The sequence below is a fragment of the Eutrema salsugineum genome, unplaced genomic scaffold, assembly GCF_000478725.1.
Source record: "Eutrema salsugineum unplaced genomic scaffold, Eutsalg1_0 scaffold_17, whole genome shotgun sequence".
In the NCBI taxonomy this organism is placed as follows: Eukaryota; Viridiplantae; Streptophyta; class Magnoliopsida; order Brassicales; family Brassicaceae; genus Eutrema; species Eutrema salsugineum.
Genome location: NW_006256852.1, coordinates 2,609,009 through 2,636,854, shown reverse-complemented (window position 1 = coordinate 2,636,854; position 27,846 = coordinate 2,609,009). Strand labels below are relative to the sequence as shown.

At 35.6% G+C, this 27,846-nt stretch overlaps 1 protein-coding gene and 1 long non-coding RNA gene across 2 annotated transcripts; both read left to right on the top strand.

The window, feature by feature from the left end:
- Positions 1–764: 764 nt before the first annotated feature.
- Positions 765–1,620, top strand: LOC112087493. Its single transcript, XM_024157409.1, has 3 exons — positions 765–913; positions 1,008–1,289; positions 1,389–1,620. The coding sequence occupies exons 1-3, from the start codon at positions 765–767 to the stop codon at positions 1,618–1,620; spliced, it is 663 nt and encodes a 220-aa protein (XP_024013177.1).
- Positions 1,621–25,333: 23,713 nt separating this feature from the next.
- LOC18020500 lies at positions 25,334–26,598 on the top strand. The gene is made up of 3 exons (XR_002900136.1): positions 25,334–25,625; positions 25,798–25,967; positions 26,300–26,598. It is a non-coding gene; the product is annotated as an uncharacterized LOC18020500 (long non-coding RNA).
- The last annotated feature ends 1,248 nt before the right edge of the window (positions 26,599–27,846 follow it).

Here is a 27,846-nt window from a genome sequence, read left to right as displayed (position 1 = left end):
TTTGTTTTTATTAGGGTAAAACTTGTTCCCTCACCTTGCAGCACATCAATGAACTAAGAAACTTTGCGGAAGCAAAGGAATCAAAAGAATGGATGATGGCTTGTGAAGATGAGATATGTTTGATCAAAAGGAATCAAACTTGGAGTCTTGTGGATCTACCAGCTGGAGCAAAACCAATCGGCTTGAAGTGGGTGTTTAAACTCAAACGTAACTCTGATGGAAGCATCAATAAGCACAAAGCTCGATTAGTTGCTAAAGGATATGTGCAGAGATATGGAGTACATTTTGATGAAGTATTTGCTAAAGTAGCTTGACTTGAAACAGTGTGACTTCTTATCAGTCTTGCAGAATCCAAACAGTGGGAGATACATCATCTTGATGTAAAGACAGCTTCTCTTATGGAGAATTGAAGGAAACAGTTTTTGTTACTCAACCAGAGGGATTTAAAGAAAAAGGATGCGAAAGCAAAGTTATAAACTTCACAACGCCTTGTATGGTTTAAGGCAAGCATCAAGGACATGGAATAACAAGTTGAACCAGATTCTGTTAGAACTACAGTTCAAAAAATGTTCTAAGGAGCCGTTGGTTTATAAGAAAATAGTAAACAAAGATCTTCTCTCGGTAGCTGTTTATGTTGATGACTTGTTTGTCATAGGTACAAACATAAAAGTCATTGACGAGTTCAAGAGAAAGATGGCATCTAAATTTATATGAGTGATTTGGGAAAGCTAACATACTATCTTGGAATTGAATCATGTCAGCGTATGGATGGAATAACTTTGACCCAGAAGCGATATGCTCTGAAGATTTTGGAGGAAGCTGGAATGGAAAGCTGCAATTCCACTCAGACACCAATGGAGGTCGGACTACAATTGTCAAAAGCTGAAGGCGAGAAGGAAATAGATGCTAATAGGTACAGGAAAAAATGTTGGTTGTCTTTGGTACCTATTCCATACAAGACCAGACTTGTCTTTTTGTGTTGGAGTATTAAGCATGTTTGTGCAAAGTCCAAGAGAATCTCATGGAGCTGCTATGAAACATTGTTTGAGGTATCTGCGAGGAACCACTACCCTTGGTCTGGTGTTCGAGTACTCTGCCTCAAATATACCAAGGTTAATAGGTTATAGTGACAGTAGTCATAATGTTGACCTAGATGATGGCAAAAGCACAACTGGTATGTATTCTATCTTGGTGAAAGTCCAGTCTCCTGGTGTTCGCAGAAGCAAGACAATGTGGCATTGTCATTTTGTGAAGCTGAGTTTATGGAGGATACTGAAGCAGCAAGGCAGGCGATTTGGCTTCAGGATTTACTTAGTGAAGTCACTATATTACTTTGTGAAAAGGTTGTCATAAGAATTGACAATCAATCGGCAATTGTTCTTACCAAGAATCCAGTCTTTCATGGCAGAAGTAAACATATTCATAGAAGATATCACTTCATTAGAGAATGTGTTGAAAATGAACAAGTTGAAGTGCAACATGTTCCCGGAGACTGAGCAAAGAGCAGACATCTTGATAAAGGCCCTTGGAAAGATCAAGTTCAAAGAGAAGAGAGATCTCATTGGTGTTCAAGACTTAGAATTTGATGACTTCAAGTTTAAGGAGGAGAGAGTTGACTAAACTTGAAGTTAACTTGGTGAGCAAGTTAGGTATTTCTTATTAAGATTAGACATATGTTTAGGAGTTATCTAAACATACTTAGAAGTTATCTAAGAAAAAAGAAATTTGTAATTCTAATAGGAAAATGATTTGTCCTCTATATAAGGAGATGTCAATGTGTGACATAACTTATGAGTTTTAAGGATTTGAGTGCTTTAGTTTTTGAGAGAGTTTTCTAAAGCTTAATAAAGAGAGTTATTGTTTGTTAAATCTTTGAGTTCTTAACTATCTAACTTTGAATTCTAGAATCAACACAAACAGTGTCATGAGTCCAATCACAAGCTTTGTTGGTAAGCTTCTCATGAAGTCATCTTCTTGAAACCTGGAAGTCAGGATGGAGAGGAAGAAGATCACAGAAAAGAATTAGAAGTAATAACCAACCATAGAGGAGATGGTGAACACGTGAAAACCAGGCCTTTGCGTTTGATATATGGTAGGAGTTCAAGATCGTTTCTTAACTGAGAATGTTCCACGAGTTCACGAACTGAAGACATCTCTTGCGAGTTTCAAAGAAGAAAGACAGTCGGATGAAGACTACTTTGAAAAATTGGAGCCGATGTCGGATAATATGCTTGAGAGCGAGACTCTCCAAATGCTATTGTGGCAAATCTGTCTTAGTGGGCTAACTAAGAATGTTCTAAGGGTTAGTGGGCTATGTAGGTTATATATCCATACTTGCTGTTAAGCATACAAAGTATTATAACTTATATTTATATAATAAATAATTATATTTAGTGGGCTATGTAGGTTATATATCATCCATACTTGCTATTAAGCATACAAAGTATTATCACTTTTATATAATAAATAATTATATTTTATATAATAAATAATTATATAAGTGTTTTTAATCTCAGTCTAATAAAAATGAGCCCAATAAACTGATGATAATAGTCTAAAAGATTTGATGGAGTTAAAGAAACCAAACAGAGGCTAGTGAGCAAACAAAGTGATAAGCCGAGCTGAAAGGTCCATGTGAGTGAAAGTCTACGGTCAAAAAGATTACCGTTAATCAACCCTTATGAGACTAAAAAACTTATTCAAATGGGTGATCAAGGTGCTTGAACAACACCCGGAACCTTGGAATTAAATATTAAACATGATATCAAAGTACAAAACAAAGAAAAGAGCAAGCAGTAAGGGACCAAAATCCAACTCTCTACACCATTATCTACTATAATTTAGCTCTAGACTCAAACACTTGCTATTTCAATTTTCTTATTCTTGTAAAATTGTTCTTTAGAATCAAAATACTAAAGGTCAAATGAAATTAAAGATTCATTCAAACCGGTGAATTAACGTGTCTAAACATAACAGCCGAAATGTTATAATTAATTTAAGACCATTTATGGCGGATTAAGCAGAGTAAACAGTAACGTTAAACATAATCTTGGAGTCTACTCTAATAAAAGTAGAAGTTTGAGACTCCTCACTCTCTCCACATCAGCAATTTTAGGAGCTCTATCTCTCTGCCACATCATCAAACGCACGCGCCATCAAAAATTTTAGGAGTTCTACGCTACGAAATTCTTATGTTTCCAAAAGTTGTCCACCCCATCAAAGAAAGCCCTCTAAAACATTGTCACGTGATTAAGCCAAAACTCAATTGTCTAAGCTCAGTTACGATACTCTTCTCATCTCTCCCCACTTCTCTAGCTCTAAATTCTTCTCATCTCTCCCACCTTTCTCGCACATTAAATTAGCCACTAATTCTGCGTATCTAGCTTCATCTTCTCCACGTTTGTGGTATCATCCTCCCAAATCACCTTGAAACCACCAAGCTCTAAAACAGAAAAGGAAAGTCAAATCATCCTCTCAAATCATCGTTCTCCATGTTGCTCTCAGAAACGAAATCGAAATTTCTCTGAAAAAAGATGAGTAATCGGTGAGATAGCCAAATTAACGACATAGCCAGATCAACAACATTTCTGGCAGCGGATTGTTCTACACAGATTATTCGTATATGAGAGAGTAGGCAACCAAACGCTACAAAAATATATTGGCTAAAAGCAGTGGCAGAGGCAAGAAATATACATTATTTACATGGGTCAGATAAGTCAATTTACGTTTTTGGACATGGGTCAATTAAAAAAAATTAACAAAAATTCAATTATTTTGAGAATTTCACATGGGTCAATTGACGACCCTGATAACATGCTAGCTTAGCCACTGGCTAAAAGGTGTTGGTATTTTCTCTCTTCTGGATAAATCACTTAGGTTACATATAGTCACATTCACATTTACGCTTCCATCTGCATTCATCATGCTACTGTCGTAAATAGAGTTTTAAGCCTTTTAGTCTTACATGTTTCTCTCCTATTTCTGACTTCCTTGAAATAAATTTCCCCCGCTTATTTGTCTACATGGCTTACATTTGCGTGCCAATACAAATTTCAGATTAATGTCAAATTTATTCTACCCTATGTTCTTGATTATGTCATGTATATTGAAAAAAATGCAAAATTTCTTTGATCTATCAAGTCATCTAAACGCCCTTATGATATTTATGCACTACGAATGTTGTGCCAAAACAGTTACGTTGATGTCTTAAGGACTTCGAAGGTAGGGCACCTAATTTTCCTTTCTTCACATATTTAAATTCTCATAAGAAACTTAAGAGATATGTTCACTAAGAGTCAACACATATATGTTATCAAGGTTTGGTATATTACTAAACAAATATAATGAGTTTCCTCTGCGGTCACAGATAAGATCAAACTGGCAAGTATGTTTGATGGTTAGGTAATATTAGCTGATTGGAAATATTACGAATATGATAGGCGTGGAGGTTTAGATTGTAAAAGGAATAAAGTGGTGTGGTGATTGGAAAACCTGTTAAGGTGTTGCAAATATATTAGAGGAAGAACGATCCACATTTGCTTCTGATTTATTTGTCGGTTTATATTGAAGATTTCAACTTTTTGGAGATTGATGTTAGTAAACTTATAGATTCTATCAATGTAAATCCTTTTAATATTGTTAGAATTAATTCTAATTAATGATTCGATCCTCGGATTCAAACCTTTGTCATGATTTCATTATATCAGTTTTTCCAGTTCTTCATGCTATATCTTCCAAACTTGAGCAAGTGTGGTTTCACGGCTGAAAATGATTTCTACAGTTGGAATATATAATGAATTTGGACAATAAATGTATTGACATTTTACTTCCCTCATCTTTTCTCTAAACTTTGTTTTGAAAATTAAGAATTATAGAAATTCATTTTGTTGATTTCTAATTATTTTCTCTAGAAACAAGGAATTATTAGGGAAACGAATTCTAGCATTTCTCTTTCAAAGAATGACGAAAATTTTGTTGTACAAGTCGAACAAGTATGTCACAGTTTTAGTTGGTTTGATCCAATTTACTTTGTGTGTTTTTTTTTGTTTTTTTTTTAATTTTTTTTTAAAGCTGGTATGCTTTTGGTTTTGTTCAAAAAATTTACACTGCAGCAGCAATTCTGATACATTGAGTCCAACTTGAAAGCCTTCAATTATAATGCAGAGGCTTGGAAAAGAAATGAATGAATTGGGAAAGTGCAAATGTGGAAGATAAAGCCATGGGGAATGTCCTAACCTCCGTACAAATGCGGAAGACAGGTTTGGTTGAACTTAGAGTTTATGCCCTTATGGCTTATGGTACTAACAAATGGCACAATAATGAATAAACTACCATTTTCTCTCATGGAATGATATCAATTAGAAAAGAAACTCGCGCTCAAGAGTCGCTTTTTGTAATACTCAGTCAAAGTTATCCAAGTATCCCAAAATTTTCAAAGGAGAGGAGAGAAGTATATAAAAGATTAACTTCTTATATATATATATATATATATTATGTTTTTATTGTATAGAAATTTTCATGTTAAAGTTGGTAATGAAAACTCCCTAAACAATAACAAAAGAATAATATATAAAATGTGTAACACGCCCTGCGCGTAGGGCAGGATAATACCTAGTATAAAACAAAGACAAAAACACGAAGCAAGGGACCAACTCTCTACACCACTCTCTACTACGATTTAGCTTTAAGCTCAAACACTTACTATTTCTTGGTTCTTTTTCTTGTAAAGTAACTCTTGAGAATCAAAGTACTAAAGCTCGTTTACTCTGCAAAAATCTTGTCCAAATTGCCTACGAATCCTGCTTGTTCCCATCAAAAACAAACTTACTAATTATTGCTTGATAGTCCCTCAATTCTTACTCTTTAAATATAAGTCAAAATTCCCTGTTGCTATTGACAAGTTTGATCATAATATTTCTAGTTACAAAATAACTTAGAGCGTAAAAACATAGTATTTTAATTCTCTATGAAATATATATTTAAAAAAATTTCGTGGTTAATGGGCATGTGACGTGTATCAAAATTCATTTAAAGATAAAGAAATTTTGTATATAGAATAAATTTTAGAGATAACAAAACAAATTTAAGAAACATACTAGTTAATTTTCCCGCGTCTTGCGTGGACTAATATAATTTCTATTTGATTGTTTGAAAATCTAATAGTAATTTGTATTCATTAGTTTTTTTTTTTTAGTATATTTGTTTGTTAGATTTCCTTGCAATTTAATGTTGAAAGACATGATCGTGAAAACATTATAAACCAGAAGAGAGTAAATAACAACATAGTAGTATCCAAATAATTTTGTTTAAATAATTTTGAGATCTTTTGATCACTGTTTTATGTATTTTAGACATAATTTTTTGAAATACTGTATGAACTTATTCGATTTTGATTACTGTTTTATATGTTTTAAACATCACAAATAACGTCATTCCATTAGTTAGATATATATATATATATATATTTTAAACTTTTTTGTTAGAATTTTTTTTATAAATTTCAGTTTTTTTTTTAAAAAAACAACATTTCATTAGTTTTAAATAGATTCTATTTTTTGTTATTTTTTATATTTTTGTTAATTTTTTTCTAAATTTTGGAAACATAAAAAATGGTAAACACTAAGAGATATAGAAGATTTTCTTTTTTCTTTACAAAAAAACTTTTTTGTTTATTTTTTTCTAAATTTTGGTTTTATAAAATTTTAGATTCGGTTTAATTTGACAACAAAATTAAGCATTCAACCATAATAATTTAGACCGGTTTGTTTTAAGTTATTTTTTACACATCATTAGATAAAAACCAATAAAAAAATAACACGTAATTGTAAAATGGAGCTAAAATGTCTTTTTGCGGTCAAAACTCATTCTGGAGCTGACACGTAAGCGAAAGCCGGTGAAAATCACTATAAGCACGACACATAAGCAAATTACTACACAAATAAGTATATAGATTCTGACCTGTGGGTTAACCCGTAACCTGCATGCGTCTAACTCTCAAAGATTGTGAGATGGCAATATACCAACTCGTTGTTTTGTAGCTTTCAAAACATCAACTCAGAACTGTAGCGATATAAGTTGGGTGTAACCGGCAAGCTTCACTATATCGAGGGTTGTCCTTACCGTTAAAAAAAGGTAATGGCCCTAGTCCCTTTATATCATCATGATTTGGAGGCTCCTTTATAAATTGTGATGTTGGTTCGGTTAAAACATAACTTCAGTTTTTCATTTCTATTCATAAGGTTCAAAAAATTATGGGTTTCTTTTCATTCTTTCAAATATATTAGATTTTAGCTCATTTTTCTGGAGATTATTTGTATTCCGGCTTTAGTTTCCATCTTCTCAATATATTTTTTTTCTTTCTTTGATTGAATGTTAATTTTTTTGCTTATTCCGAAAATATATTACAAATGAAGAGTACTAAAAACTGAGCAAAGCCCATCATAAATTAACAAAAACAGAGTCACTATCACGAAGAAATTCAAACAATCTCTGAAAAAGATCATGAATTTAAGGGTTTATCGAGTAGTATAGCGATGTGATTATGTTATGTATGAGCTTTTATATATCCCAAACCAGTTAATTTACAGAGTTATAGCCCGTGTGATGGTTTCTCGAGTTGCGCTATCTTGGAGGCACAATCGAAAAAGAACTAGATGTTGTCGAAACCTTTTATTATGTCATTATCAAACAGAAAGACAAAATAAAAAAAAACAGATTAAAATAAATCAAATATCTCCCCTAACTATTTGGTTAATATTTTGATTTCAATACGTAATTATCAAAAAGTAAAATACAACATCAAAACTTTTTATTGCGTCATTGTCAAACATAATCTTTTAGTGTCCAACTCCCATTTATTCACCCAGAAGTTTTCCGGAAAAGTGATCGGACATAGTCGCCTAGTCGGCCATGAAACCTTTTTAGATGAACATAAACCTTTTTAGTGTCATTGTTTAAGGGTTTGATTTGTAAACCAGGACAATTAGTAAAATGTAAGGAATGATCAATATCTCATGTACAAATATTGTTCACAACAAATATTTTTTTTGCTTCTAACATTTTAAATCTCAGGACCGATTCTGACTGCAACAAAAAAAAAATCAAAAATGAAGAAGAGAAAAGTATGTAAAATGGTGCATACGAGGCAACTCTTTAGTAGACCACTACCGAAATTGCATATTCATCATTAGTATTTTTATCAATTGACATTCACTTGTTGATCCTCCATAAGGTTTTTCTTTGATTTTTTCCATAAGGCTCATTACCACTTGTTGGGGCATTGAAAGTTAAGTTAAAATCAATCAAACCCTCATCATGAATTATAATATTCTCGGTCCACACTCAATCAAATCCCTAACAAATTTAATAGACATTCTTATTAGGCATCATTTTAAAGAAGTATCTCTCATATATATCTATTCAATTTATAAAAGTGGCAAAAGAAAATATAAGGTCGCTTGCTTTGCTGATGTTATTGGTGACAGAGAATTTATTGGTGTCACCAACAAAGGCAAATTTGGATTAGCATAATCCATACATAGAGTGGTTTTGGTTGCCGGTAGTCTGAAACTTTGTGGTGGCTAAAATTCTACATCTTGCATGGTCCAAGATACTGTTCACTTCAAATGCTGGGTTACGATTGGGGGAACTTTGACAGCCAATGACCATTGACTGCATGATCCAAATATTTTCCAATAGGATCCTCCTCATGCTTCCATCAAGTGAATTTAATTAGGACCTACATAACCCAAGTCCACCAGTTCAGAATTAGAGACTAAAGCTTGAAAGTCTCTAATACCTGATTGATCATCACCCCTGAACCTTAATGCTCTACAGTGCTCATCAGATGCTAGCGTTTCATTAAAGCTTGGAGTTCTCCTTGTTTTGAATTCATGAAAAAATCTTCTAATTTGCTAACTTTCTACCTAGAGTTTCTTCGTAGTCTCTTCCTTGTAGTCTCTATACATTCTAATGAGAGCAGTGAGGCATTTCGCGCTAAATTTTGACATGGTATCAGAACACTAAGGTTTTTTTTTTTCAGTTACATGATCCTTATTTACTTTTGCTTACTTGTCATTATTTAAGCATGAGAAAAATGTATGTGCAATTCTCTTCGTGCCAAGAGCAAATGTTGTGAAACTAAGCACAAAGGCAGCAACCTTGTACACTTAGAAACTCGAACAAATCAAAGCAACAAAGATTCGACTGGAATCTTGAAACTGGACACCAGAACAAACCTGCGACTTGCTTAAAAACAAAGGAGTAAAATAGAGCAACGAATAATAAGTATGATACGATCGAGTTTAACGAGTTCACACTCTTAAATGGGTTGCTACGGCCAGGACCTCTCTCCTCGAATCCATTAGATTATTGAGGGTTACAGGAGATAAAAAAACCCAAAGCCCCTTGTTACAAATACTTTTCTATGTTTTTTCTCTCTACTCTTTCTTTCCCGAGAAACACATAAACAAGTTTACCCCAGAAAATGATGTTTCTCTCTTTTTCATTCTTACTTCTCATAATGTCCCTTTCAGCTTTATATATCTTCTCATGCCTTGACCTAGTGCTCTTTGTTGTTTGATCCACGTAGACACCTCAAGATTGTTGTCCCTTGAACCAAACTGGCCCTTTGTCTGATACACGACAAACAACTCATTCTTTGTCATTATTGAACTAAATAAACGACTACTTCTTGTGGTCCTGAAAAGGTTCAGTCATATGACCTTGATTTTAGGCGACAAAACGACTTCCTCTCCACATCTTGAACCTTTTTCTTTAACCATGTTTGTCCTGATCTTTAGTACTAACTCCAACAAACTCCACCTAGTGATGAATGATCACAAACACTGCAACACAAAACGAATTTCTTGAGAGAAAGACAGACATATTGATCTAGTATAGAGATAGACAGGCATTTTGATCTAGTATACTAGATTACAGTCCCAGATTCCTGAGCTTCTTACTCAGCCTTTTACTTGCAGCAAATCCAATGCAGACTGAAGTTTGATTGCGGGTAAAATCTTTGTGAAAATATCAGCAGGATTTCTCAACGTTGATATTCCACAATACCATCAGCAATAGTATCTCTAATCTTGTGATACTTAACGGACACATGTTTGGTCCTCTCATAAAACACATTGTTCTTTGACAGAGAAATTGCACTCTGAGAATCACACAATATCTCAACTCCTTTTTACTTGTAACCGAAGTCCTCCATGAGTCTTGTTAACCAAATAGCTTTCTTCACAGCTTCATTTAAAGACATATATTTTTCTTCAGTGATTGAGAGAGCCACCACTTTATGCAAAGCCGACCTCCAAGGATGAACACCATACCACTGATAGATCTTTTTCAATCCAGATCTGATGCATAATCAGAATCACAGTAGCCTCTGACAATAAATTCTGATCCTTTCCTGTAACAGAGATTGGTCTTTCATGTTCCCTTGATGTACCTTAGCACCCATTTGACTCCAAGCCAATGCTCCTTTATTGGCTTACTCATGAATCAACTGATAATGCCAACTGGGTACGCTAAGTATGGTCTGGTACCGATCATGGAATATATAATGTTCCCAACAGCATTAGCATATGGAACTGTTTTCATGTATTCCTCTTCATCATTGAGTTGTTGTTCAGTTGCTGCACAAATCTTCAAGTGAGCTCTAAGAGGAGTTATAACTTTCTTTGCTTCCTCTATTTTGTACACCTCTAGAACCTTCCTCAGATATCCTTCTTGAGACAACCATAGGACACCTTTCACTCTGTCCCTATTGATCTCCATCCCAAGAATTTTCTGAGCAGGACTGAGATCTTTCATATCAAACTTGATACTGAGTTTTTGCTTCAGTTCGGATATCACTTCTTTATCCCTAGCAGCCACCAATATGTCATCAACATAGATGATGATAGATCTTAGAGCCGTCTCTAAGTGTCTTGATGTAGGCAGAAGTGTCATGTGGGCTCTTTTCAAAACCAATCTCGTTCATATAACTGTCAAACTTTTGATTCCATTTCTTTGGAGCTTGCTTAAGCCCATAGAGATATTTGTTTAGAAGACACACTTAATTTGGCTTGAACTGAATTTCATAAACTTCCGGTATCTCAATATAGATCTTCTCATCCAATTCACCATGAAGAAAAACGGTTGTCACGTCTAACTGTTCAAGTTCATAATCCTTTTCCGCCACAATACTTAACAAGATCCTTATAGATACATGCTTTACTACTGGTGAGAAGATATCCGTGTAGTCTACTCTTTTCCTCTGAGCATATCCTTTGGCAACCAACCTTGCTTTGTATCTTGGTTCTTTTACTCCAAGAATTCCAGGCTTATGCTTTAAAATCCATGTACAGCCTATTATCTTTTGATTCTTATAGGCCTCTCAACTGCGGTCCAAGTGAAGTTTTTCAGAAGAGATACCATTTCTTCTCCTCCTCTATAGAATTCCCAGTCATCATCTCTCCTTGCTTCTTGATAGTTTTCAGGTTCTAGCTTGTCTCCATTGACAGTGGTGATGAGTTCTTCTGCAATGAAGTTCATACTTTCATTATATTCTTCTGCAACTTCACCAAAATAACCCTCAATGTCGAATCTTCTTGGAGCTCTAGGTTATCTCCTCTGTCTATCTCGAGCTAGTTGATAACTTTCTGGTGAGTTTTCAGTAGTCTCAGTTTCAGCTTCCTTTATTTCCTATTCATCTGCTTGATGATTATCTTGAACTGGTATTTGATTTCCCAGGGATACTGTCTCATCCAAGAAATCTCCACCAGATAGGGAATATATCTCCGACTTCCTCAAGATCCAACTCCACTAAAGAGCTGATGTTGCTTCTGCCCATAATCTCTTAGGTAGCCCAGAATCACTTAGCATGCTTCTCACTTTCTCCATGATGGTCTGATTCATTCTCTCAGTTGCATAAGCACATGCTCTGTGCCTGACTATACCTTTCTTTTTATAGAAAATCTCAAACTGATGGTTGCAGAATTTGAGACCATTGTCTGCTCTTAAGATCTTGATCTTCCTTTCTGTTTGATTTTCCACCATGATACTCCACTCCACAAAAGACCCAAATACTTCATCTTTGTGCTTTAGAAAATACACCCATGTCTTCCTTGTGTTAAAATTTTCCTAGTGAAAATGAAACAGTAGGAGCTCCCCACAAGTAAGAGTGAATGTAGTCTAACTTGTCCTTAGTATCATGTGTAGCCAACTCAAAACATGTTCTCTAAGCCTTCCCGTAGACACAGTCTTCGCACATATCCAAGGTAGTCACCTTCTTCCTATTTAGAAGACCTTTCCTTACCAGTATGTCTATATTCATCTGGCTCATATGACATAACCTTATGTGCCACAGAACTGTGTCATCAGCTCTTTTCTCAGTGACCAAAAATTGGTCAGTCTCCGATTTTCCTTGAAGTATATAGAGCTTTTCATACCTCTTGCCTTCTAGAATAGTCTTTCCATCGAGTCTTGATAACACCGTATTTTGACCACTTTTATGGATCTTTTGGAAATACTTTTTCTATGTTTTTAATTGCTTTTAAATACTTTTATTACGTTTTTCTAGTATTTGTAGTTCCAAGACTCTTTCCAAGTAATTTAGGGAAAAACTTAACAAAATGGATAGAAGACCAGATTTTAGCTCAGAGTCAAACCGTCAGAAGTTCACCCCCGATTGAAGGACTTCTCACCGTCTGATCCAGCTCAAATTTGGAGATCTCAAAGATGGAAGTATCAGCTTTCCAGCACACTTTACAGCTTGGCTCCAATGGTTCAATCAAAAGATATGCGAAGAGCAAAATATCCCGTAAACCAGCCGGCAAGCGTTTCCACCCGCGGCCAACAGGCCCTTCCCCGGTCACAACCATCCCGAACGCGGCCAGCCACCCATTCCCTGCAGTCACGCACTTCCTGACCGCGGCCAGCTAACTCCGAGTTTGAAGGCCCATTTCTGAAGCCCGTATCATTTTCCCAGCCTCAATTCCGGAACTCTAGACACCAGAGAGTATTGGAGATTATAAATACATATCATTTATGTTGTTTTTAAGGAGAGAAGAAGAGAGACGAAATACTTTACAGAAATTTTACTTTAAGCTTTGTTTTTAGGTTTTAGGGAGAGAGAGATCTATCTCTTGAACCCTTGTTCTTTTTTTTTCAGTTTCGGTTTCTGTACTACTTTTTAATACTATGTTTTTGATTTCGTTTATCATGTCTGAGTAATTTTATTGTCGGGTCTAAGGGATTTTCGATGGGGATATATATGTTCGGTGAGGATTCCATTGGCTATTGAGCCAAATCTTAGAACATAGGAGTGGAAACCTACCTATGGGCGATTTGTGAATGCTGACGAGTCTTAAACATAATGCACTTCTTCTTTTCCAGGGCCAGAGTGGAAACCTATTGGTCAGGGTTAAGAGAGATAGTTGTCTATGATCACGAAAATGGCGTATTCATACGTCCGTGACTCCAGTTCGAAAAGTTTAAGCTAAGATCTTATCAAATTTACTCTCTAGCAATGCTTTGAATCGTTCATACCCCTGAGAAAACTTCCCTGAACCCCAATGCTTTCTTTTCTATAGATTTACACCGATTTTTATTCAAGCTTTAGTCTAGTATCTTTACTCATTCAATCGATTTTCATTTAAGCAATTAGGTTTAGCCATTTTTCTCGTTTTTACTCATTTTCGTTAAGTTTGGTAATTAGGTCATTTTCCCGTATTCTTTCTTTAAGATTCGTTTTTACGTTTTAAACACACCACCAAAACCCTCACAAAACTCGCCTGGTTCTAGACTTCCTTACTTTATATTTCTTTCAAAGGCTTTTGCAGGAAAGATCCTCCTTCCCTGTGGATTCGATCCCTAAGTACTACAATCGATCAGCTGTGCACTTGCGGCTATTGATTTCATTTAGAGTAAAACTTGACACCCTCACCACATGACACATCAACTTTTTGGCGTGGTTGCCGGGGAAGGCACGCGTTTATTTTCCGCAAAACCCTAAGAAAGGTTGGTAAATCGACTCTAGAACCCCTTTTTCTGCATATTTCCATTTTTTCGGTTACTTTGTTTCCATTTCAGAAGAAATGGATCCTATAAATCGAAATCCCTACTATGAGGGAGGTTTTTACAACAGTCCTCAAGCCACCAGACGCAGAGAAGAACACCAAGCCCGAGATCTTAGCTACATGGATCGATACAGCCAGCCAAATCATCCATACCACCGGCGCAGAGAGCCTGTTCAACGCCGGGAAGATCCTTATGGTCCTCCTCCGACCTACTTCGAGCCACACTCCTATAATCCTCCACCGCAGAACCCTAATCAGCAAGAGGACAACTTGAGGACCAGCAGACGTTTGGGACGCCTCGAAGGAATGATAAACCAGTTCCTTGATCAGCAGATTCTCACCGAAAACACCCTGCTCAAGAGAATTGATTCAATCTCTGAGGAGTTCAACAGAAAATTCGATGATCTGGCCAATCATGTTCGAGTTCTGGAAGAACAAACCCACAAGGACACACAAACACTAGCTGAGATGATCCACCAAGTCACAACAGAGCAGACAAGACAAGGGTATGACATCATACAAAACTCAAGCGATATTGTCGAATCAAAGCAGGAGATCAAAGAGGTCAGAGAATCCGCCTCCTGGTATAGAGAGAAGACAGATGAAGAGTTGCAGGAGATCGAGCACAGGCTGAACAAACTCGAGCTCAAGGCACGGGAGATTGATGCAAGAATGGAACAGATGCCCAACATTGAGCAGATTGTGAAATTTTCTAAGAAATCTCCCAAAGATCCTGATGAAGATGCGCAACAACGGCCTGGTGTGAGTTTATATGATGCTGTTCTACCAAATAAAGAAGCTGGAGAGGTTCGTATCAAGTACAAGAAGGAAGAGGCGGACTATGAGCAATTCATATCCGGAGCCGTGGGTCCGACCGTCCTGACCGCGGCCAAGGTCCCTTTTCCCGCGGTCGCGAGGCCTCTGACCGCGGGAGTTGGTCGTTCAGATTCACCTCCGGGATTTGAAAGAAAAATAATACATCTTCTGTCCCAACTTCAACCTCCAGCACCTAAAAAAGCAACTCAGGAAGAAGAAAACCAAGTTTCAGATGAAGAAACAGATTGGCATGAATAATTACCTTGTATAATGGCAAAGGAATGTGTTGAAGATTCAGCTGACTCTTCAATCCAAGAAGACCCAATATGCAGCAAGATAAAGATGCCATACATCGATTCAATCATTGAATACGATGCTGCAACCTTCTTTTGTGAGTCCTATTCTGCGTTTGAAACACCTGCCAATGCTTACAGAGAAAGGCAAGTTTGAACTCTACATAAGGTCAAGACTGCAGGTCAATTTCTCATCTCTTGTTCTATTAGAGGAGAAATGCTTAAAAACGTGCTTTGTGATTCTGGAGCTTGTCTTAACATGATGTCCACGGTAATTGCTTTGAGACTTGGTATCAAGCACCTGCGCAGGACTAGAGCAAAAATTAGTCTAGCTGATGATTCCAATGCAACACCTCAAGGAATAGCTCATGACATTCCTTTGAGAATAGGAGATTGCATCGTGCTTGTCGACTTCTACATTGTCGAAACGAGAGACGCAACACATCCAGTGATTCTCAGATGGTCTTTTCTAGAGACTTCCGGAGCTATAATGGACTGGCCAAACCGGAGGATTTCGTTTGCTAATATCGACAAAGATTTCTTCACAGAAGCTGTCCCATACAACAGCAAAGCAGGAAAACGTTCTGCAACAGAAGAGTTTGAAGAAGAACTTTGAAGTGACGAAGAACCTGCTAGGCAAAGCAAGGAGATGTCGAAAAAGACTTGTCTCAGGACAAGATCTTCTTCATTGGACTAAGTCACGTCCAACACCAAGAGTCGAGCTAAACGACTTAAAACAGAAGCGCTTAATGGGAGGCAACCCATTTAGATATTGTTTTCTTTAAGATTTTTATTTCTTTTTCCATTGATCTTTTTTCTTTTTTTTTTCTTTTTTTAGTTTCAGGTGTTTCTTATAAAACAAAAAAGCAAAAAAAAATAATCAAAAAACCCGAAAAGACCAAAAAGAAGGATGGTCCCTGACTGCTTGGCCCAGCAAGAACCAAGGAGAAGCAGGAAACAGACCGCGATATAATCCCCCGCGGTCGCAGGTGTTCTGACCACAGGAAACACATGTTTGACCGCTGCCGAGCACCACTTCACCACAGTCGCGTGGCTCCTGACCGTGGCAGATGGTCGTTGAGACGAAACCCGACCCCAAACCACCCATTTCACCTCATTCCACCTCACCAATCCCCATTCCACCTCATTCATCACTTCCCACCACCTTCTTCACCACCTATCACCTTCCCAGACCTCTTCGAATGTATCCGGTCCATCACCACCAGCATCCCGGATCCAGGTAAGTTCTCTTTGGTCTTACCAATTCGATTATTTAAGCATTTTTCTCATCCAATCTCGACTTGTTTCACACTGAGGACAGTGTGATTTAAGTCTGGGGAGGATTTCATCCCTTTCTAACCACTTTTCTTTCATGAGTCTTGCATTATCTACACATTTTGCATTTTCCTTAAAGTTTTTCAAAACCGGTTTTCAAAACAAAATACGTTTTAAAGGGAATGGTGAACATGAATCAATGATAGTTGACTGTGTGCTTTTAGACTGTTCCTAGTGACATGCTCATTCATGATTTAGGACTAGACTAGGCGGTAGCTAAGCACATTTGAAACGAAGTACCCCAGAAGAAGTTGAATGATTTCGATTTAGATGAAGGAATACACTAGCTCTGTTTTATTTGGACTTAATTTGGACTTCATTTTCTCATTGAAGCATTAGACCAGGAAAACGAATCATACATTCAGGACTCCTTTACCCTATTTACCACTCTTTGTTGATCCTGAATGGCTAGTTTATCTTTAGCTAGTTCCCACCTTAACCAATCCTCTTTCAGACCACATGCACTCTTGTTTTCTATTGTCTTATATGCAGATATGTGTAAAAACGTTGGAGAGAAAGAGGAACGACGCAGTTTTCAGTCACCAAAGACAGAGACCTGCGATTTGCCAGAAAAGTTCCCGGAAGGATTCAACACAAGAGGAAGCTCAGTTTGCCTTAGAAAAATCTCAAATTGCGGTACAATCTCGTCCTCTACTCTCTCTCTTTAAAAAGTATTTCCTTTCCGTTTTTCAAAAAAAAAATCCGAAAATAAGAAAAAGAAAGGAAATAAAAGCCTTAGAGAGTCTAGAGAAGTCGAATTTTAAGTCCCAAGGCAACTGGAGTTCGATTTTATGGAGTTTTGGAAATCATTTTCTGATTTCCGGAAAGAATCTAAGTCTGGGGGAATAGCTGTTTACAACAAAGGAGGAAAGATTATGCAACAACATTTGGCAAGAAAAAGTGACTGAAAATTGCGGTCATCATAGGTCCTTATCTCTCTTGCGGTTTTACATATTATCTTGCATCCTCCAGATTCATCAGGTAACCCAAAACACTTTAACTCCACCACTTAAACAGCCCTTTAATGTCAAACGCCGTCTACCCTGGATGATGTCTTTAATGAGAACTCACTATTGAACTTAATGAATGTAGAGAGCTAGTTGACTGGAATCAAGATTTAGATTGTTTAAGTTTTGCATGACGGAAAAAGTGGACTAATATCTTTTGTGTATTGGTGAGAATTTTCTAGACTAAGTTGTGGATTGATGCACGATCTTTGGTCCTAGTTTACGAGTTCATGTCTCTGAGATTTGTGCATTCCCTATTTTTTGTTTTCACTTAACCAATTTAGACTTTTGCTTTGTTTGAGGACAAACTAAGGTTTAAGTCTGGGAGAGTTGATAACACCGTATTTTGACCACTTTTATGGATTGTTTTGAAATACTTTTTCTATGTTTTTAATTTATTTTAAGTACTTTTATTACGTTTTTCTATTATTTGTAGTTCCAAGACTCTTTCCGGGTAATTTAGGGAAAAACTTAACAAAATGGATAGAAGACCAGATTTTAGCTCAGAGTCAAACCGTCAGAAGTTCACCCCCGATTGAAGCCCTTCTCACCGTCTGATCCAGCTCAAATTTGGAGATCTAAAAGATGGAAGTATCAGCTTTCCAGCACACTTTACAGCTTGGCAATCCAACGGTTCAATCAAAAGATACGCGAAGAGCAAAATATCCCGTAAACCAGCCGGCAAGCGTTTCCACCCGCGGCCAACAGGCCATTTCCCGCGGTCACAACCATCCCGAATGCGGCCAGCCACCCATTCCCCGTGGTCACGCACTTCCCGACCGCGGCCAGCTAACTCCGAGTTTGAAGGCTCATTTCTGAAGCCTGTATCATTTTCCCAGCCTCAATTCCGGAACCCTAGACACCAGAGAGTATTGGAGACTATAAATACATATCATTTATGTTGTTTTTAAGGAGAGAAGAAGAGAGACGAAAAACTTTACAGAAATTTTACTTTAAGCTTTGTTTTTAGGTTTTAGGGAGAGAGAGATCTATCTCTTGAACCCTTGTTCTTTCTTTTTCAATTTCGGTTTCTGTACTACTTTTTAATACTATGTTTTTGATTTCGTTTATCATGTCTGAGTAATTTTATTTTCGGGTCTAAGGGATTTTCGATGGGGATATATATGTTCGGTGAGGATTTCATTGGCTATTGAGCCAAATCTTAGAACTTTTTCTTCTGAATACGTTTTTACTGCATGAGAGTAGCGTCATGAACTACAATCTGATCTAGATGCTTGGTGACACGAAAGTGTTCATCCGGTGTCAGATCTAGTTTGGGAGAGCAAAACAAACATAGAAGTGGAAACCTACCTATGGGCGATTTGCGAATGCTGACGAGTCTTAAACATAATGCACCTCTTCTTTTCCAGGGCCAGAGTGGAAAGTTACTGGTCAGGGTTAAGAGAGATAGTTGTCTATGATCACGACAGTGGTGTATTCATACGTCTGTGACTCCAGTTCGAAAAGTTTAAGCTAAGATCTTATCAAATTTACTCTCTATCAATGTTTTGAATCATTCATACCCCTGAGAAAACTTTCCTGAACCCCAGTGCTTTCTTTTCTATAGATTTACAACGATTTTTATTCAAGCTTTAGTCTAGTATCTTTACTCATTCAATCGATTTTCATCTAAGCAATTAGGTTTAGCCGTTTTTTTTTGTTTTTACTCGTTTTCGTTAAGTTTAGTCATTAGGTCATTTTAATTCCTGTATTCTCTCTTTAAGATTCATTTTTACGTTTTAAACACACCACCAAAACCCTCACAAAACTCGCCTGGTTCTAGACTTCCTTACTTTATATTTCTTTTGAAGGCTTTTGCAGGAAAGATTCTCCTTCCTTGTGGATTCGATCCCTAAGTACTACAATCGATCAGCTGTGCACTTGCGGCTATTGATTTCATTTAGGGTAAAACTTGACTCCCTCACCACACGACACATCAAGTCTAACTTGAAGAGATCCTTTGTTGGACTCAAAACTGCATCCCTGTTAGCAAATTCCGATCCATATCTGGAATGTATCTCACATGTGAGAGCAACACAGTTGAACCATTTTCATTTCTGATTCTTATGTTGCTTATACCTCTGACCTTTGATGTAGTTTTATTTCCCATACGAACTGAACCTCATACATCTTCACTCAGATATTCAAACCATTCCCTTTTGTGAGTCATGTGATAGCTGCATCCAGTGTCCATAATCCAAACATCCTCCAAGCTTATACTTGTTGAATATTGCGTTTAGAGCTTCTGAGACATAATATCCGGCAGCATCACTACTCGATCCCTGTACCATTGCAGCTTCGCCTTTGTTGCTTGAGTTTCCTTGGTCCTTTTGCTTGCTTTGAGACTTGTTCCGGTTTGGACAAGAACCTGTGAAATGTCATTTCTCTCCGCAAATCCAACAACTTTTCTTCTTATCTTTAGAACTCTTGTTCTGCTTTGAAGATTTATCCTTTTGTTCTCCTTTTCCTTTCTGACCTCCTTTGTCTCTGATATATAGCACTTACGCTTGACTATTTTATACTTTAGAACTTGATCTTGACTCCAGATCCTTTGAGTATAACACAGCAATAACCTCGTCGAGCATCATTGTGGTTTTTCCTGGACCATATTTCTAGGTGTCTCTCAATGAATCAAACTACCTTGGGAGTGACATTAGGAGAAGTATTGCTTGATCTTCATCATCGTTCTTCAAGTCTGCAATAAGACGAAGAAATTCATCTATGTTTGACTCAAGAGATGAACTTTTAGATACCTTGAAACTGTACAGCTTTTGTTTGAGATAGATCTGATTAGGTGAAGCTTTTGATAGATACAACTTGTCCATAGCTTCCAGCATCGCAGCAGCTGTTTCTTGCTTTCTAACCTTTCTCAGAATCCTATCTGTAATACTCAAAATGATAGCACTTCGAGCTTGATTCCTTTTCTCTGCCAAAGCTTCCTCTTTTTCTCCTGCAACATCTGTATCTAAGGCCTTTCCTTTCAGATCCTTAGGATCATACATAAACTTACTCAGACCCAACATGTTTAGATTAGCCAAGAGCATGTCTTTCCACAGTGTGTAGTCTCCATGTCCATCAAACTTCTCAATCTATGCCTTTGACAACGACATGGCTCCTTTTACAACTGAAAACTCAGACTAGAACCATGACCACCGAGCAACCTGGCTCTGCTACCAATCTGTTGTGAAACTGAGCACAAACAGCAGCTTTGTACACTCAGAAACTTGAACAAACCAAAGAAACAAAGATTCTACTGGAAGTATAAAACTTGACACTAGAACAAACCTGCGACTTGTTTAAAACAGAGGAGTAAAACAGAGCAACGAAGAAGAAGTATGACACGATCGAGTTTAACAAGTTCACGCCATTAAATGGGTCGCTACGTTTCACCGGGACCTCTCTCCCAGAATCCACTAGATTAATAAGGGTTACAAGAGATCAAAAAACCCAAAGCCCCTTCTTACAAATGCTTTTCTATGTTTTTCTCTCTACCATTTCTTTACAGAGAAACACATAAACAAGTTTACACCAGAAAATGATATTTCTCTCTTCTTCCTTCTTACTTCTCAAAATGTCCTTCTCAGATTTATATATCTGCTGATGCTTTGATCTAGTGCTCTTTGTTGCTTGATCCATGTAGACACCTCGAGATTATTGTCCCTTGAACCAAACGGGCCATTTTTCTGAGACACAACAAACAACTCATGCTTTGTCATTAATGAACTAAAGTAAACAGCTACTTCTTGTGGCCCTGCAACGGTACGGTCATATGAGCTTTCTTTTAGGCGACAAAACTACTTCCTCTCCACGTCTTGAACCTTGTTGCTTTAACCATGTTTGTCCTGATCTTCAGTACTAACTCCAACAGCAAACTTTCTTTCATTGACAACACTATTATTCACCCAATTTAAAATCTGTGGAATCACCTAATATTATGCTTGTTTCTTGGACTCTCAATGCCATTCATCCGCCAATTAGGTCATATGTCTCATGTTCTAAAAGTGCTTTTGTTTTATGGCAAGGGAGTTGATCAAGATCAGTTCTTAATTGTTAATGTTCCACGAGTTCACAAATTACAGGCATCTCTTACGAGTTTCAAGGAAGAGTGCAGTTGGATCAAGATTACTTTGAATAATTGGAGCCGATGTGGGATAATATGCTTGAATGCGAGGCTCTCCCCGAATGCTATGGTGACAAATCGGATTGTCATCTTAGTGGGTTAACTAAATCAAGAAAGTTCTAAGATCTGATGGAGTTAAAGAAATCAAACGGGAGTAGTGAGCAAACGAAGTGATGAGCCATGCCAAAAGATCCGTTATAATGAAAGTCTGCGGTCAAAAGAGATTAAATACAGAACCGTTAGTCAATCTTGATGAAACTAAAGACTCATTCACACCGGAGCCTCAGAATGAATACCATTTTATGGTGGATATGGCGGAGTAAACATCAACATTAAACCCGATGTAGAGTACAAAACAAGGATAAAAACAAACAATAAGGACCAGAATCCAACTCTGTACACCACTCTTTACAATAATTTAGCTCTAAGCTCAAATACTTGCTATTTTTTTTCTTATTATTGTATAATCGTTCTTGAGAATCAAAATACTAAAGTTAGTTTACTCTGAAAATAAATTTACTACTAGCTATCTGCCCGTGTCGCGCGGACACAATCATCATATAAATCTTATTATAATTTGATTATTAAAATTCTTGTAACATAAACATCACATTTTTATTTTCAATAATTGAGACTAAAATATTGTATAATAAGATCCAACACACAAGTTTTAAGTTATATAAATACTTATACAAAGAATTAAATCATACAAATACTAAAATAGATCATGTAATAAGATCTAACACACAAGTTTTAAGTTATATAAATACTTATAAAAAGAAATTAATAGAACACTACTCTATTAAGTATTGTTATAAGTTATATTTCCGTCTTGTGTCTAAAATGTGCTCCACCTCTCCTGAATCCTGGAGGTTTAAGAGACATATACATACTATAAGATTGTTGTATATACAAAACTCTCCAATTATAATTTTCAGATTACTTACTTTCTCTTAAAAATCAGGGCATCATCCGTAGTGGGATCAAGGAGAAGACGGGAAAAACCAATTGATTCATGTGAATGGATAGTTATTTCATCTACACGTATAAAATTATTATTAAGAAATATACATGCAAAATAAATATAAAACATATATTGCACAAAATAAAAATAATAATGACATATGCTTGATTATCCATACTTTCTTTTTTATTTACACTCCAATCGGTTAAGACAGAAACCGCAAAAGGACCAGTGAATCCTTTGGTTCTTTCTTTGATATCAGCGGCAAAATCCCCGTATGCGATGCATTTCAACTTCACATCCCTTTGATTTGAACAATTTAAGTTACAAACTTTGTTACCAAGACATAGTGATCGTGAGAGAAAATATAAACTTACTCGAGATCTGTGATGGTGAAAGTTATTTTGTGAATAATATCTCCATCAGAGTTATTCTCTGTTTCAATGTCGCTAACATTTTCCATCACTCCAATGAGATCTACAAATCAATTATGAGAGAAATATTTATCATAAACGAAATTCATTTATTTTTTTTCTATATATGTACAAATTTATATATGAAATCACTGAAATGAATATTAGAAGTTAATCTTACCAACATGATACAACTGAGCATAAGGAATTCTGTATATCTCACTAAAAGGGACAAATTTCATGAAGGGATCCATTGTCAATGGTCGTAGACTTGAGACTTCTGTCCTAGTAGTGAGAATGATCTGATAATTGTGTCTCGTTTTTCTTCCCTCATTCTTCCATTCAGATGGTATCAAGTCGAATTTAGACAATTCAAGCCATCGTCCTTCGGTCCCAACACGGTAAAAATATGGAAAGGCGAGGTTACCAAATAAAGCATTAATTCTACAACCCTATATACAATGAAATTTGCAAATAGATCAAACAAACAATAAATATAGACAAAACAGTTATATATTCATATTAGATAATACTTACATTTTCGTCGACTAAAATGAAATTCAGCCCTGGTAAGCCTTGACGATCAGGTTTATTCCATCTTTTCAAAACTTTGACACGGATTTTCCAATCTCGTCTCCATGCATGTAACTCATCAACAAAGTTATATGTAGTCATGTGGATAATGTTTTTATAAAGCCAAAGAAACAGTTGGGGAGAATGATTGCTTTGTTGTTTATTTTTAACAATGGATATGAGGAAATGAGGATATATTTAACACCCAAATAACGGTTATGGAAAGTGTCGCGTGAATTAGTGCATTTTACGTATTTTTTAAACTAAAAATGCTCCATTTTTGAAAAGTTGCAACTTATGATGAATATTCTAGATAGATTATTGGTTAACACGGTTTATCTGTTAAAGGAAGAATCGAATTTTTGTTACAACACAAATTTTTTTGGCCCATAAGATGTATAAAAATATTGGGCTCAGATGATATATAATTTAAGTGTAACATAATAAACCATTTACATCAAAAATATTTAGAATCAAATCAGTTATATATGTTATTGACATGCTTTTTAATAATCCAACACGCGCTATTTTTTGACAGAACATTATTAAAAATATTTAGTATCGTTTATAATCCAATTTATTAGAATAATGTTATTTTTATCCAATGACAATCCTTCATAAATAATCAACTCACGATAGCACATAATCATACTCCAGTAGTAAATTTCCCAAAACAATGTATATTATATCTATAAGGAGTAATTTAAACCCAAATTAGAATAAATTATTATTTATTAATAATCGCAAAACAGCCTTGTAAATACAAAAAAAGTGTCTAACAAAACTAATAATATATATGGATTATCAATTTTGAATCCTTTTAATTGGCCCAATCTATTAGATATTATCTGTATCCAGCCCATATAATCTCTCTCTAATCCTAAAATTTCAATATAACAAAATCATGTAGATCTAAATATATGAAAATATTTTTTTTCATAAGTCAATTTAAACAACACATAGAAACATACTTACCTATTGCGCAAGGTTAAAACTTCATCAATAGGTGAATCAGTGATAAAACGGGACACACCATCATCATCATGATCCTTGATAGACACATTCTCTAAAACATATATATTGGAATATTGTTATGTTATATACAACGATTTTATAAAGGGGTTTTTGCTATAAATAACATAAAACTTGATTTTGAATACAAAAGTAGACCCCTGAAAAAACATTTGGCAGAAATAACCAAAAGTGGTAGTGAAAAGACCATTTAATCATGTATGACTAAACAAAAAAATGGATGTCCTAATTACCGTTTACACCCTCACGAAGTCTACTAAAGAGAGAAAGAAGTCTAATAGTAGACTTCGTTTATCGAAATGAAGTCTACTAAGTAATTAAATCAAAAAAATTAATTTTAAAATTTAGAAAAAATTATTTTGGTATCAAAATTACATTCATAAATTAGGTAATTGTAACCCAGATGTACATAAATTATTTTTTCATATTGATAAATTTAAATTTATGTTTTTAAATTAAGAAGAACAAAATCTATTATTTAGGTTTTAAACTTAGTAGATTTCTATATTGAAGTCTGCTAAACCGAATAAATTAACATAACCGAAATTTAAACCGAAATTGAACCAGAAATAATTTTTTCTAACCAAGAAAAATTTCTCGTAACCGGATAAATTTACCTTCCAGAAAAGTCGAAAATAATTATGTTAATCAAAACATAAACCGAAATTGAACCAATAATTGTGAACCAATCTAACCAAAATTTATACCTAACTCACGACATGTAACCCTAATTTTGTCCCAAAAAAAAACTCACAATCTCTCTCTCAAACGGCGCTCAGCGCTTCTCCTCTGCTGTTTTCAGATTCAACGAGAACTTCGGTTTTTCCAAATATGCAGAGAGAGGATGCATTTGGCTTTAGCAGAGGAGATATCCAAAGAGAAACAAATGCTCTGCGACGGAGACAGGTGGCAGGAGATGTGGAAGAGGGCTTTGTTCAACTCGTTCCTTCAAGTTGACTCGGAGATTGAGTCAGTCGCACCTGGAAATGGATCTCGACTAGCTAAGGTAGAAGATGATCCATTGATTTTCGAAACCCTCTAAAGATCTGGTTGTGTTGTAGATCTGGTTTCTCAGGCTAATACCACACTATTTTCTTTTCCAATCGCTTTATTGTGTCAGCTAAGTGTCACTTATCTCAATTTAGCCTCAGTTATAACTATATTTGCTATATTTGCAGAAAAGGTTTCACTATATTGGCTACTCAAGGCGGGGATGAGACTCTCTTTATACAACAGCAGAGGACTGCGGCTAACAAGAAGGTTTCTGGTTCGGTTTTGGTGTGTGAGGGCTTGTGAATGTTAATGAAGTTACTAGCTTTTTGACACTATTCACAAAAGATTAGAGAAGGTATAGCTTGAATTTGATTTCCATGTTCTGAAATCATGTGATTATGCTAAATTGCTAAATTGATAATCAATTAGTTTTCTATGATGTGGAATTTTTTTGTCTCTCTTTTGTGTTCATCGTGGTCCTTTTTAATAGGTCTTATATGACCAAGTAAAAGCAGAACCCTTGAAGTCAACTCCTAATGATCAAGAAAACTCGCCATTGCATTGTTTTTAGATGTACTTAGATGTACTTTTAATCTAAAATCTGATATTGCATTGTTCAAATAGCTTTGTTGCACAAGAGAGAGTTCTTATTGGGAATTTAAGGAATCTTATGTTGTGAATGAGCAGGCAATGGCGTACATGAGTGTAGCTGCAGTAGCAGCAGCAGCAGCAGAGTCTGGTCTGATCTGAAACATGTTCTTTTTGTTTGATCATTCCACGCTTGGGAAAGGATTACTACAATCAGAAAGCTTGATACCCTTAGCAAGGAACTTAGGTTGCAATTTGTTTTGTCTGAAAATATGTAGTAATTTTAATAAAGTTTTATTGTCTACTGATGTAAGAAATTATATCTCATTGGTTGACTAAACTCAGTTCCATCAGATCTTGTAATCAAAAAACTACTTTGTATAGTTAACTTGTGATTTACAATAAAATGTTGTTAACACTCTTTTAAAATTCTGATGTAAACAACAAAAAATAAAGATTTTACAGAATTCTGTTTTAACAATAAAAAAATTCATCAAAGAGTTTTATTGCTTCTTCTAAAATAAAAGTTCAACAACAATTTTCTTAGAGCCAAAAGAAAATATGTTTGAATCTGGTAGTGAGTAAGTAAGTTAACACCACCAACTCAGACTTTTTATTCACCATATCAGTAAATTCTCTAAAGGTACAATGTGTAAAAAAAACTGAATTGGTGGAAATTTTTGTAAGCCTACTAAAACAAGAAAAATTTAACTATAATTATAACACAAACATATTAAATTCATAGTTAGTTTTGTAAAAAAACATAAAAACCACATTAGCAAACATAATTACAAAGCACAATATAACTTCCTAATTAGACTTCCTTAGTAGACTTCCTAATTAGACTTCCTAATTAGCTAGTAGACTTCCTAATTAGACTTCCTAATTAGCTAGTAGACTTCCTAATTAGACTTCCTTAGTAGATTTCAGACGAAGTCTACTTTGATAAGCTAAGTAGCTTAAAAATCGAATCTTCTGATTCAACAATAAATATCAAATGAAATAAAATAAAATTCACTGTGTAGTTCAATCACTTACTAAGAAGCAATTCTAATCCAAAAAAATAAAAAAAATACTTTATAAATTTGCCTAAAACGCGTTTTTAAAAAAACTGCAATAAGTAGACTTCTAAAGCAGACTTCAAACGTAGACTGGAGGAGAAGTCTACTTTTTCATAGTGAAGTCTACTAAAGAAATCTACTAAAAAACAGGTTATTTTTGCAATTGACCAATCCATTGACTTTTCTTTCAGTAGACTTCAGAAGTAGACTTCCGGCCAAAAAGGTTACTTTAGCATTTGACCAAGCCATTGACTAACAAAGTAGACTTCTATTGTAGACTTCATGTAAGAGTAGACTTCTCTGACAGTCTACTTTTGAAGTCTACTTTTTCAATAGAAGTCTACGGAAAAAATAGGTTATTTTTGCAATTGACTATCTTTAATAGACTTCACTGTGAAGTCTACTCAAAAAAAGATTCCTTCTAAGTTTGACCGAAAAATATAAGTAGACTTCCCAAAGAAGTCTACAGTTTTTAGATTTCTTTCTGAAGTCTACTGCAGCTTTTCGGAGTTTTCTGAATTTTTTATCTTTTAAAAAACTTTAGTCAAACACTAAAATGACCTATATGTTTTTGGTCAAACTACA